The 14,578-nt window shown below is 37.6% G+C and overlaps 1 protein-coding gene across 13 annotated transcripts in view; it reads right to left on the bottom strand.

Annotated features, from left to right (window-relative positions):
• Window positions 1-14,578, bottom strand: part of PPP1R9A (protein phosphatase 1 regulatory subunit 9A) — a 349,347-nt gene that overhangs the window by 147,574 nt on the left and 187,195 nt on the right. For all 13 annotated transcript variants that reach the window (XM_024990823.2, XM_024990825.2, XM_010804004.4 and 10 more), the window contains one exon: window positions 12,921-13,041. In XM_024990823.2, coding sequence (XP_024846591.1) covers window positions 12,921-13,041 — 121 coding nt within the window. The remainder of the gene's footprint in view (window positions 1-12,920; window positions 13,042-14,578) is intronic.

Genomic DNA, 14,578 nt, shown 5'->3' with positions numbered 1-14,578 from the left:
AGATAAAAACCATATGATCATCTAAATAGATGCAGAAAAAGCCTTGGACAAAATTCAGTACCCATTTATGATTAAAACTCTTCACAAAATGGGCATAGAAGGGATCTACCTCAACATAGAAAAGGTGATATATGATAAGCCTACAGCAAACATTATTCTCAATGGTGAAAAACTGAAAGCATTTCCCCTAAGATCAGGAAAAAGACAAGGGTATCCACTTTCACCACTATTATTCAACATAGTTCTGGAAGTCCTAGCTACAGCCATCAGAGAAGGAAAAGAAATAAAAGGGATCCAGATCAGAAAAGAAAAAGTAAAGTTCTCACTGTTTGCAGATGACATAATATTGTACATAGAAAACCCTAAAGATAGTATCAGAAAATTACTAGAGCTAATCAGTGAATACAGCAAAGTTGCAGGACACAAAATCAATGCACAGAAATCACTTGCATTTCTATATACTAACAATGAAAAATCAGAAAGAGAAATTAAGGAAACAATCCCATTCACCATTCCAAGAAAAAGAATTAAATATTTAGGAATAAACTTACCTCAGGAGACAAAAGAACTGTACACAGAAAACTATAAGATACTAATGAAAGAAATCAAAGACAACAGAAACAGATGGAGAGATATCCCATGTTCCTAGGTAGGAAGAATCAATATTGTGAAAACGACAATACTACCAAACACAATCTACAGATTCAGTGAGATCCTTATCAAATTAGCAATGGCAGCTTTCACAGAACTGGAACAAAAAATTTCACAATTCATATGGAAACACAAAAGACCCCGAATAGCCAAAGCAGTCCTGAGAAAGAAGAATGGAGCTGGAGGAATCAACCTTCCTGACTTCAGATTATACTATAAAGCTACAGTCATCAAGAGAGTATGGTACTGCAAAAAAAAAAAAACAGAAATATAGACCAACAGAACAAGATGGAAAGCCCAGAAGTAAACCCATGCACCTATGGGTACCTTATTTTTGACAAGAAGCAAGAATTACACAATGGGACAAAGACAGCCTCTTCAGAAATGGTGCTGGGAAAACTGGACAGCTACATGTAAAAGAATGAAATTAGAACACTTCCTAACACAATACACAAAGATAAACTCATAATGGATTAAAGACTTAAATGCAAGACCAGAAACTATAAAACTCTTAAACATAGGCAGAACACTTGATGACATAAATCAAAGCAAGATCCTCTATGACCCACCTCCTAGAGTAATGGAAATAAAAACAAAAGTAAACAAGTGGGACTTGATTAAACTTAAAAGCTTTTGCACAGCAAAGGAAACTATAAGCCAGGTGAAAAGACAACTCTCAGAATGGGAGAAAATAATAGCAAATGAAACAACTGACAAAGGATTAATTTCCAAAATCGACATACAACTCAATCAAAAAGTGGGGAAAAGACTTAAACAGACATTTCTCCAAAGAAGACATACATATGCCTATCAAATGCATGAAAAGATGCTCAACATCACTCATTATTAGAGAAATGCAAATCAAAACTACGATGAGGTATCACCTCACACTGGTCAGAATGGCCATCATCAAAAAGTCTACAAACAATAATGCTGGAGAGGATGTGGAACAAAGGGAATGCTCTTGCACTGTTGGTGGGAATGTACATTGATACAGCCTCTATGGAAGACGGTATGGAGATTCTTTAAAAAACTAGGAATAAAACCACTATACAACCCAGCAATCCCACTCTTATGTATATACCCTGAGGAAACCAAGGTTGAAAAAGATACATGTATCCCACTGTTCATTGTAGCACTATTGACAATAGCTAGAACATGGAAGCAACCTAGATATCCATCGACAGATGAATGGATAAAGAAGTTAAAGAATGTATAAAGAAGTGGTACATATACAACGGACACAATATACACAATGGAATATTAGCCATAAAATGAAATGCATTTGTGTCAGTTCTAATAACACATATATATGGAATCTACCAAAATGGTACTGAAGAATTTATTTACAGGGCAACCAGTGGAGAAACAGACATAGAGAATAGACTTATGCACGTGGGGAGAGGGGAGGAGAGGGTGAGATGTATGGAAAGAGTAACATGGAAACTTACATTACCACATGTAAAATAGATTGGAGAAGGCAATGGCATCCCACTCCAGTACTCCTGCCTGGAAAATCCCACGGACAGAGGAGCCTGGTAGGCTGCAGTCCATGGGGTCGCTAAGAGTCGGACACGACTGCGCGACTTCACTTTCACTTTTGACTTTCATGCATTGGAGAAGGAAATGGCAACCCACTCCAGTGTTCTTGCCTGGAGAATCACTGGGACGGGTGGGCTGCCATCTCTGGGGTCGCACAGAGTCGGACACGACTGAAGTGACTTAGCAGCAGTAGCAGCAACAAAATAGATGGCCAACAGGAATTTGCTCTATGGCTCAGAGGTTAAAGCGTCTGTCTGGAATTCAGGAGACTCGGGTTCAATCCCTGGGTCAGGAAGATCCCCTGGAGAAGGAAATGGCAACCCACTCCAGTACTCTTGCCTGGAGAATCCCATGGAGGGAGGAGCCTGGTAGGCTACAGTCCATGGGGTCACAAAGAGTCTGATAGGACTGAGTGACATCACTTTCAGGAAACTCAAACAAGGGCTCCGTATCAACCTAAAGTGGTGGGATGGCGAGGGAGATGGGAGGGAGGTTCAAAAGGGAGGGGATATGTGTATACCTATGACCGACTCGATGGACGTGAGTTTGAGTGAACTCCGGGAGTTGGTGATGGACAGGGAGGTCTGGCGTGCTGTGATTCATGGGTCGCAAAGAGTCAGACACAACTGAGCGACTGAACTGAACTGATGGCTGATTCATGTTGAGGTTTCACAGAAAACAACAAAATTCTGTAAAGCAATTATCCTTCAATTAATAAATTAAAACAGTGGGAAAAAAGAAGAATATGAGGGACATTCTAAAAAATATATATATATATACAAGACAGTAAGATATTAATGGGGCAAAATGAAAAAACAAAATATGAATAGGAAGTTTACATCTAAAGCCACAAAAAACAGAATAAACATAGAAAACAGCATGTTCGGATCAAAGAAAAGAGAAATTCAACTTCTTTTATGATAAAGTTTAGATAATCATAAGACACATGTGAAATAAATGAGTAAGTTCTACATGTACCAAGACTGGGATACAAATTTGGGAGTAATTTATATAGAGTCATTTAAAAAAATGACTTGAATACAAAAATGAGTTCAAGATGCTCCCCTTGGAAGAGAAGCATTCTTTCAATGCAGGGTGAAAACAGGAGGATCTATACTGAAGGAGAACCTGGAAAGTCTCTTTCCCTCTCCTTCTCTCTCTCTCTGTGTCTCACACACACATGCACACACACACAAACACACACACCAATAAAAACAAACAAACAAAAATCAAGGAAAGGGACATGGATCTCATTGAAATGAATGACTATAATGACACTGAGAAGTTTAAGATAAGGCCTAAGAAATGTTACTTGGATGTCTCAAAAAGGAAGTAAATAATTTTAAAGCAATAAATTTGATAGAATATTAAGGCTAGAAACTAAATACAGAATTTTACAGTGTTGTTTAAATTTTCACTTTAATTCTATTATATTTGATCATTTTTTGTTATCAGAGTGGGAAAACAGGAGAAAGTTCACTATAGTTAAGAAGTCGAATCAGCGACATAGACCACTTATTTGTAGAAATTAGCACTAATAGAACAGATGATAACACAGTAGTAAAAAAGGCAACAGGAAAAAAGCACACTGAAAATAGTTTCTAGAAAAAGAAAGAAATATAAATTGTTTTAAGTAAACAACTTAAAAACAAGAAAGTATCAAGTTCTTCAAAATTTTATGACACAATATTCAGTCTTAATGAGGGTGCAGGAGACTTCTCTACGGGCTTGCTAGGTGGTGTAGCAGTAAAGAACCTGCCTTCCAATGCAGGAGATGCACAAGACGCGGGGTCAATTCCTGGGTCGGGAAGATCCCCTGGAGTAGGAAATGGCAACCCGCTGCAGTATTCTCACCTGGAGAATCCCATGGACAGAGGAGCCTGGAGGGCACAGTCCACAGGGATCACAAAGGGTCAGATATGACTAAAGCACACACACACACACACACACACACACTACTCTTTGACACTGCTGGGGAGCATATATTGAACAACCTTTCTTAAAGGCAGGTTAGCAACGTATTTCTGCAACATTTAAAGTGCAATTCACTTTGACATAGTAACTCTGCTTCAAGGAAGTACTTTCAAAAAATTTCAGAGACATTCACAATGATTTTTACATAAAAATGCTAACCTGATCAACACCTTGAAATAATACACTACTATAACAATATGTGGGCTTCCCTCGTGGTTCAGGTGGTAAAGAATCTGTCTGTAATGCAGGAGACTGGGGTTCAATCCCTAGGTCAGGAAGATCCCCTGGAAAAAGAAATGGTAATCCACTCCAGTATTCTTGTCTGGTGAATTTCATGGACAGAAGAGCCTGGTGGGTCACAGTCCATCGGGTTGCAAGTGTCAGACACAGCTTAGTGACTAAACAACAGCAGTATGTAAATGGTTTACATATACAAGGACTTTGCTGGTGGCTCAGACAGTAAGGCGTCTGCCTGCAATGCAGGAGACCCAGGTTCGATCCCTGGGTTGGGAAGATCCTCTGGAGAAGGAAATGGTAACCCACTTCACTACTCTTGCCTGGAAAATCCCATGGACAGAGGAGCCCGGTAGGCTATAGTCCATGGGGTCACAAAGAGTCGGACACGATTGAGCGACTTCACTTTCACTTACATATATAATACTATGGCATAATATGTCTTTAAAGTCTGCTGTAGAAAAAGTATTTAATATGTGATACACTATTTGAGCACAGGCTCTGGAATAAGATATCCTAAGTTCACAGCTAGGCTCTGCCACTTACTTGCTATGACTATATAAGAGGAGCCATTGCTTTCTTATATACAAAACAGAAATAACAGTAATTTCATGTATTTAATCAAAGCTATTAGTGAGATTAAAAAGGTACAAAATATAAAGAACATAGCACACTGCCTGACATATAATAAGCACTCAACAAATATTGTCTTGATGAATAAAATGTATGAAAAATGCATAAAGCTATATGTTCAATTGCTCTTAATTCTGTAAGAAAGTAAACTTAGGCATATCCACATAAAAAACTATGGAAGGAAATTTGCCAGCAAGATTTTAAGCGTGGTCAACTCAACATTGTGGGATTACATGAGATTTTTATTTTCTTCTTTACACTTTCTATACTTTCCAAATTTTTAACCATAAACATGTATTACATTTATAACTTTAAAACGTTCTCTAAAATTGCTGCTGCTGCTAAGTCGCTTCAGTCGTGTCCGACTCCTAGCGACCCCATGGACTGCAGCCTACCAGGCTCCTCTGTCTATGGGATTCTCCAGGCAAGAGTACTGGAGTGGGGTGCCATTGCCTTCTCCGTCTCTAAAATTAGCACATGCTTATTTGACAAGTGATGATGGCATTTTACAGTGACTGTAGAAATAGTCTAAAAAGTTTTGCTTTAGAAGCTGGGCTGGAGGAAGCACAAGCTGGAATCAAGATTGCCCGGAGAAATATCAATAATCTCAGATATGCAAATGACACCACCCTTATGGCAGAAAGTGAATAACTAAAGAGCCTCCTGATGAAAGTGAAAGAGGAGAGTGAAAAGGTTGGCTTAAAGTCCAACATTCAGAAAACTAAGATCATGGCATCCGGTCCCATCACTTCATGGCAAATAGATGGGGAAACAGTGGCTGACTTTATTTTTTCTGGGCTCCAAAATCACTGCAGATGGTGACTGCAGCCATGAAATTAAAAGACGCTTACTCCTTGGAAGGAAAGTTATGACCAACCTAGACAGCATATTAAAAAGCAGAGACATTACTTTGCCAACAAAGGTCCGTCTAGTCAAGGCTATGGTTTTTCCAGTGGTCATGTATGGATGTGAGAGTTGGAATATGAAGAAAGCTGAGTGTCGAAGAATTGATGCTTTTGAACTGTGGTGTTGGAGAAGACTCTTGAGAGTCCCTTGGACTGCAAGGAGAAACAACCAGTCCATTCTAAAGGAGATCAGTCCTGAGTGTTCATTGGAAGGAGTGATGCTAAAGCTGAAACTCCAGTACTTTGGCCACCTGATGTGAAGAGCTGATTCATTTGAAAAGACCCTGATGCTGGGAAAGATTGAGGGCAGGAGGAAAAACGGACAACAGAGGATGAGATGGCTGGATGGCATCACTGACTCGATAAACATGGGTTTGGGTGAACTCTGGGAGTTGGTGATGGACAGGGAGGCCTGGCGTGCTGCGGTTCATGGGGTCACAAAGAGTTGGACACAACTGAGCGACTGAACTGAACTGAACTGAAGGATTATAGTCACTTGTTCTTTATTAAAGATGCAAATGTGAATAACCATAAAATAACTAGACTAAAGGTTCTGGACTCAAGAATCTATAACTGATAACCCAAAGCCAACAAGACATTTTCTCAAAATGTAAAGGACAGTTAATTCATACAAATGGTTTTGCGCTCTTGTTTTACAACAAATTTCACAATGCTTATCAAATATTATAAATTTAAGCATAAAATAAACAATATTTATTATTTATATTATAGCAATTCCTAATTGTCTTAATTCATCTGTGTAGGCATCCTTATGTTCATGCACACCCAAGAACCTAAAATGAGAAAATACATCTGGAAAAAGCTATAAACGGACAAAAAATGCCTGTCAACCTAGAATCCTATACACAGAGAAAACATATTTTAAAAAATCAAAGGTGAAACAAAGGCTTATTCAGATATACAAAGCTGAAAGAATTCATCACCAGCAGATCTGGTGATAAAATGGTAAAGGACATCCCGCAGGCAGAAGAAAAGTGATACTAAGTGGAAATACATATTTCACAAAGGAATAAAGAACGCTGGAAACAGAAGACAGTAGAGCTGTAAAGCACTCCGGCAACACCAAGAGTGGCAACAGGTATGTGGCTGGATTTGCTCTCCAAATTCAGAGACCAGTGTAAGAAAGAGGCATCTCACAATTAAAACGCAGGTCTCTGATCCTACATAATTCTTCCTGTCTGCCTTAATACAGAGAGCATTAAGGAGATAAAGAGAGCTCAATATTATTTTATTATTATTTTCATTAAAAGGGTATTGATTTAAATTTTTTTCACATTTCAAAGTGATATTCATTAAAGAAAGGATCTAAAAATCTGATGCACAATTAAAACAAGAAAATTAAAGCCACCTTTAAATTAGAAAAGAGGGACAGAGGGAGGGAAGTGCCACAGATTTTGCTATTTCTTTGAAGGGCATTTCAATATACCTTTTTAGAGGTAAGTTGTATGGTGATAATGTGGAGACAAACTCAAGAAACTATAAAAATGAGCAGAAGAAAGAGGAGAGATAATAAATGATTGAACATGGGTGAGGGAATAAATAATACTAGTTACAAAAAAGGGCACTGGCTTGGGGTGACTGCAACCATGGACTGACCCTACAACCCAGAAGGTTGTGAACATGCAGCGCATTTACTATGCAAGTGCTTACCTGGTAGGGAAAAGTTTTTTGGCATCTGATACCCACTTTGCTTGAATTTTTTACCTTGAGAGAGGGCAACTTTTAGATGCAACTTTATAAAGTAGTAACTGATAATCTCTTTCAAATCTTGGCTCATAATTAAAATAGCAGAAAAGAAGGGATGAGTCATGATAGTAAAAATTAATTGGACAGTTTCTCCTCATCAGACCATCCCAGAGTAGAAAGCTTACAGATAACTTATGCTTTCCAAAATTTTTCCAAAATAGCAGAGGAAATACCTGTTTATCCCTGGAAATACTGTCTACTGGAATGCAATTTACAGGAAGCTGGCTTTACAAACTAGCCACTTTGTTAATGTGTCCTGTGTATATTCATAACATTATTGCAGCAAAAATTAATGGTTAATAACTTAGTATGAGAAACGCTGGGCTGGAAGAAGCACAAGCTGGAATCAAGATTGCCAGGAGAAATAGCAATAACCTCAGATATGCAGATGATACCACCCTTATGGCAGAAAGTGAAGAGGAACTAAAAAGCCTCTTGATGAAAGTGAAAGAGGAGAGTGAAAAAGTTGGCTTAAAGCTCAACATTCAGAAAACTAAGATCATGGCATCCGGTCCCATCACTTCATGGCAAATAGATGGGGAAACAGTAAAATCAGTGTCAGACCTTATCTTTTGGGGCTCCAAAATCACTGCAGATGGTGATTGCACCCATGAAATTAAAAGATGCTTACTCTTTGGAAGGAAAGTTATGACCAACCTAGACAGCATATTCAAAAGCAGAGACATTACTTTGTCAACAAAGGTCCACCTAGTCAAGGCTATGGTTTTTCCAGTGGTCATGTATGGATGTGAGAGTTGGACTGTGAAGAAAGCTGAGCGCCAAAGAATTGATGCTTTTGAACTGTGGTGTTGGAGAAGACTCTTGAGAGTCCCTTGGACTGCAAGGAGATCCAACCAGTCCATTCTAGAGGAGATCTACCCTGGGTGTTCTTTGGAAGGAATGATGCTAAAGCTGAAACTCCAGTACTTTGGCCACCTCATGTGAAGAGTTGACTCATTGGAAAAGACTCTGATGCTGGGACGGATTGGGGGCAGGCGGAAAAGGGGACGACAGAGGATGAGAGGGCTGGATGGCATCACCGACTCGATGGATGTGAGTTTGAGTGAACTCCGGGAGATGGTGACGGACAGGGAGGCCTGGCATGCTGCGATTCATGGGGTCACAAAGAGTCAGACATGACTGAGTGACTGAACTGAACTGAATAGTATTTTAATAAAAATTTAGAACAAACAAAGTGTAAATGGCTATCATGCCACTCAGCTAAATTACAAGTTACCCTCTAAATTATAAGGCAAAGTAGCACAATAAAAGAGAGGAAAGAACAGAAAAAGAAAATGTTAGGTCTCAAGAATAAATGTTTTGAAAGCAACTGAAACACAGGTATATTCACTTATTCAACAAATATTTAATGAGCACCTCCAACATTTCAGGTGTCATATGAAATGATACAGACAGACATGAAGACAAATTCAGAATGTTAAGATATAATATCGAATAGTAAGGGAGACCCAAAACTTTTTAACTATACTAGATACTCAGGAGATATATATCCATGGTAAATTTTTAAAACTACTCAAAACTATCTGTGATTAGTTTCTGAGACATTTGGAAGGGTAAAAACATCACAATAAAAAACGCTTATCGTATCAGGGGTGGTAAGGGAAGAGGAGGGAGAAAAGTATTTTCTCTATATATCTGTTTATTTGACACACCTTGAAAGAAGATTGACCAAATTTGAGACAACACTGAAATCATTTTCTTAAGGAAGAGTTATCAAGAAGTTAGAAAGCTATAAGCTATAAAGCTATAATACAGCAAGCTAGAAAGCTATAGTACAGTCTTTTAAAGGTAAAAGGAACATCTAACCTGGAACTTTAATTTTGTCCACAACTGAGTTCTGAAGGGTAACTTTTGCATGGCCACATGGTGATTATTTTAGTTGCAGTTTAAACTATATGAAGTATTATTACATATTCTCTATAGAAAGATTAAATATTCCATATTTGCTGAAATAGAAACATAGACTAGAGCCATTCAACCCTTTGATGTATATTAATTCTAAGTTTCTTGAGAGAAAGAAAGAGGAAAAAGAGAGAGAGAGATGGGAGTGAGGTGGGAGAGGGATGAAAAGAATGGAAAACATATCTGCATAAGAACCGCATTATACTCATCATACTGTTTTGTAAATCCTTAATACAATATATTTCTATATCAGTAAGTACAAATAACTTTCTATATCAGTAAGTATACAATATATTTCTATATCAGTAAGTATACATGTATTGACTGGAGACAGCAACCAAAATGTTCCTTTTGTATTTTTTTTACACTGATAACTTTTGAATAGTAAATTATAAATGCTATGCAAATGAGTATACCTTTAATGGTGGAAATAAGTATAATAATTTAAAAGATGTGAACACTGCCATAATGTGACCACTTATTTTCAAATATATATATACACATATATGTGTATATATATATATAGGTCACATGATCCCAAAGATTCTCATTTCATTACCTCCAGTTGTCTTTTTAAATATATTCACTGAGGCATTTATTAAGTATTATAACAACAGCAGGATTACTGTACTAGGTAAATATTCATTTACAAGGTCTGAGGAAATGCACACTGGGATGGGTAAAGCAAAGTTCTCATATCAATGTAATTAAAACTACACAGGAGAAAACATCAGTAAACAGGTTAACATAAAAGAAACCTAATTTTAAAAATGAGTGATACAAAAACAAATAGTTCTGAGTTTAGAAAACAGGAACTGACTAACTGGTTAATAAGAAATTTTCTTTTTTTTTTTCAGTGAATTGCCTTTTCACTATTTTAATGGTGTTTTTTGGAGAACAAGAGTACTTAATGTATTTATTTTGGGTCGCTCGGCATGTAGGATCCTAGCGCCCCGCCTGGGGCTGAAGCTACACCGCACTGGAAGGGTGGAGTTTTACCCACTGGGCCACAAGACAAGACCTCAAATTTTCTACATTTTTGGCTTTAAATCAATTGGTGTTTCGGTTTGGCTTTGGGGCCTATTTACTTAAGAGAGGTGATTGATAATTAATAGTGTTTTAATATTAACTATAAGAATTATTCCCTGTCACTTTAGAACGATTTATATTTCTCACAAAACAAAGAAAAATGATGCAGATTTTGGCAAACAAATTTTAACTCTCTTGGAAGAAAGGTTCTAAATTAATAATAGGAAATACTACTGTTGCTGCTAAGTCGCTTCAGTCGTGTCCGACTCTGTGCGACCCCATAGACGGCAGCCCACCAGGCTCCCCTGTCCCTGGGATTCTCCAGGCAAGAACACTGGAGTGGGTTGCTATTTCCTTTTCCAATGCACGAAAGTGAAAAGTCAAAGTGAAGTCGCTCAGTCGTGTCTGACTCCTAGCGACCCCGAGGACTGCAGCCCACCAGGCTCCTCCATCCATGGGATTTTCCAGGCAAGAGGACTGGAGTGGGGTGCCACTTAGGAAATACTACTATCATCACAAAATACAATCTTTTATAGGAATATCTTATTTTACAGGGAAGCCTGGCATGCTGCAGTCCATGAGACTGTAAAAGAGTCGGACACGACTTAGCAACTGAACAACAACAATTATAGAATCCATTGACAGAGCAAAGAAGTTATTTCCTTCAGTAAGACAATAAATTACTTTTAAACACAAAATATTAATATCCCACTTTCTTTGTTTTAAGTATAACACCTAGTCAGCTGAAGATTCACTCAAAACATTCATTTCAGACCTTTTTTGTTCAAGTGTTCAGATCAGTTCAGTTCAGTCGCTCAGTAGTGTCCGACTCTTTGCGACCCCATGAACCGCAGTACGCCAGGCCTCCCTGTCCATCACCAACTCCTGGAGTTCACTCAAACCCATGTCCTTTGAGTCAGTGATGCCATCCAACCATCTCATCCTCTGTCGTCCCCTTCTCCTCCTGCCCTCAATCTTTCCCAGCATCAGGGTCTTTTCAAATCAGTCAGATCTTTGCATCAGGTGGCCAAAGTGTTGGAGTTTCAGCTTCAAAATCAATCCTACCAATGAACACCCAGGACTGATCTCCCTTAGGATGGTCTGATTGGATCTCCTTGCAGTCCAAAGGACTCTCAAGAGTCTTCTCGAACGTGTTATGGGAATACAAATAAGGTTACTCTGGTAAGATGTGATCCCTAACCACATAGAAAAAGATGATAATGAAGGTGTGGCTTCCTATTTAAACAAATCAATTTAGTTCCTCTGAAGGTGTGGCTTTCTATTTACATAAATCAGTTTTATTTATCAGTCCTCTATTTAAATAAATTAGTTCCTCTTGGGAAACATCTTCGGATATCAATATGTTCTTAGAATTATAAAAGAAATATTACTACTATTGGTTTCACTGGAGATTCACAAATGATTTTCAACATGGTTTATTATTTCTAGATAAGACCGTAAAAGTAATACAAACTTAAACCTGAAAAAAATCAAAGCCAGTCGTTAGTATTTAACTTTCTCAAAAAAATAAAATTAGATTTCATTGATTTTGGCACTCATATTTTTTAGTCTACTTTTATTTCTACTGCCAATCCTCTGTATCATCCCCAATTTGTTGCATCAGTAGCTAGATAAGGATTAATCAAAATCTTTTAAGATACTTATAGCTCAAGATGATGAAAGCTCGGACATAAAATATGAACATCTGAGGCTCTGGTGTGTATCCAGTTATCCCAAGAGGATGTTTAACCCTCTCTGAGAGATTCCACAGGTCTAGATGGCACTCAAGAACCTATGTTTTTAGACAACACATTTTGAGAGACATTGATCTCCACAATCACCATCATTGCAGGATCCAAGTTCCTATTCTCTCTCCTACCACTGTCATTTTCCGAAGAGCCAGAACTACTATCATTTGTCTTGATATGTCTCAAGTGAAACTATATGCTGATCTCCATAGTACATATTGTCAAATGATATATACCATGTTTCTGATCACTATCCATGAGCTAGACAGATGAATGGATATATACAAAGGAAGACAGATAATAGATAACAGACCCATCCACCTATTTATCTAATATACATTAAAGAAATATATTCTGACTACAAATCAGAAAGTAATTCAAATGTCTTAACATTTTCCACATCTGAGACACACTCTGAAATTCTGTTCTAAAAAATCAAAAGAAAGCTACCAATGAAAGAAATTCCCAGAAACTTTTCCCAGAAGATTTTAGATGTTAACAGTAGCTGGTTTACCTGCCGTCTCGCTGAGCAGCACCGCCTTCTGTCACTGTCTTGACAAATATCCCCAGCTTTTCAAGGCCTGCATCTGCTCCAACACCCATTCCAATAATACTTATGCCAAGTCCATCCTCATCTATGAAAAAGGAAAAAAGTGAACAACCTTAATTTTACACTCATCCATAATTAGCTTCTGAGATCTATTTGCTGCTTTTAATTTTGTTCTTTGTGAACTATACTGACATGTTTGCTTTGACAGAATTTTATCCTATGCTGGGGAGCAAGGACGTTAAATAAGATCCCTTAAAAGGCTCGTTAGTTTATTTTCACTATTGCAGTTGGCTATTCATTGTGATCCCTGGAAAAGGTAATAACTTGATTATCGAGCAATCTATCTGAAAACACAGCCTAACTAAATAATACAGTATTTTTAAGCACAGAGCATACATACTCACACATATATGTATGTTTGAGTATATAATTTTAAATTACTGTGATTATAATACATCTGGAATTTCCCATCTATTTATGTGGTCTTCTTTTTCTCTTTTAACTTGGGCCACGTGCCCATTCATGTTAATAAGATGGTAAGTATCTCTCAATATTTTCCTCTGTTCTACTATACAAGCATATAAACATATGATCAGATAAAATATACACATATATGTACATATAATTGAATATACATATTATATAGTGTTTAATTTTCCTTCTTATTTCCTTTACACAAACAAAATCATATTATACCTACTTCTCTCTGCAGCTTATTTTTCTGATCCAATGATAAGATATCAACTTATATAGCCTTAAATCACCAATATCATAACAGTTCATGGTGAGAAGGTGTCATAATTTATCCAACCATTTCTCTATAAACAGGCACTCACTTCTGTTTTCATTTTATTGGACCTTTGAACAATATTGACAATCACATTTTTTAATTCAGATACAATTTTCCTTTCTGTGAACACATATATTTTAACATTAATGAAATAAAAGATACACTAGTTGCATTCCACATTTTTTGGTTAACAATCAAAGTTGTTTTCCGATAGCCTCAAAGTCTTTATAATAATGGTGCATTAGCTGTATAAAAATAGATATGAACTAATAATCAACAGTGTTGGATTGATTAAAAAAAATAAACTGGCTCATGTGCTCAATAGAATGTTTCATGCTTTTAAAAGACTCTTTAGCAATAACCTTTAATTTGCTAAGTATTTTCAGCTAGTAATTTTTTGAATAGGGTTCATCTCATTGATTATTACTTATTACTAGCTTCTGCTTTAAATATTTCTAAGTACAATTCATAATCCTACATTTTTAGTCTGCTGCTGCTGCTGCTGCTAAGTTGCTTCAGTCATGTCTGACTCTGTGCAACCCCAGAGACGGCAGCCCACCAGGCTCCCCCGTCCCTGGGATTCTCCAGGCAAAAATACTGTAGTGGGTTGCCATTTCCTTCTCCAATGCATGAAAGTGAAAAGTGAAAGTGAAGTCGCTCAGTCGTGTTTGACTCTTAGCGACCCCATGGACTGCAGCCCACCAGGCTCCTCCGCCCATGGGATTTTCCAGGCAAGAGTACTGGAGTGGCATATCTAAATGCTGTCTAATACTACCCCCAGACCAGACACTCACCCTGTCTACACTATATGGCTCCCCTCCCCGAGGCCCCT

This window comes from Bos taurus, chromosome 4, assembly GCF_002263795.3.
Source record: "Bos taurus isolate L1 Dominette 01449 registration number 42190680 breed Hereford chromosome 4, ARS-UCD2.0, whole genome shotgun sequence".
Taxonomy (NCBI): domain Eukaryota; kingdom Metazoa; phylum Chordata; class Mammalia; order Artiodactyla; family Bovidae; genus Bos; species Bos taurus.
Note: the sequence above shows the minus strand (reverse complement) of the source record. Positions and strands in the feature narration are given on the sequence as shown.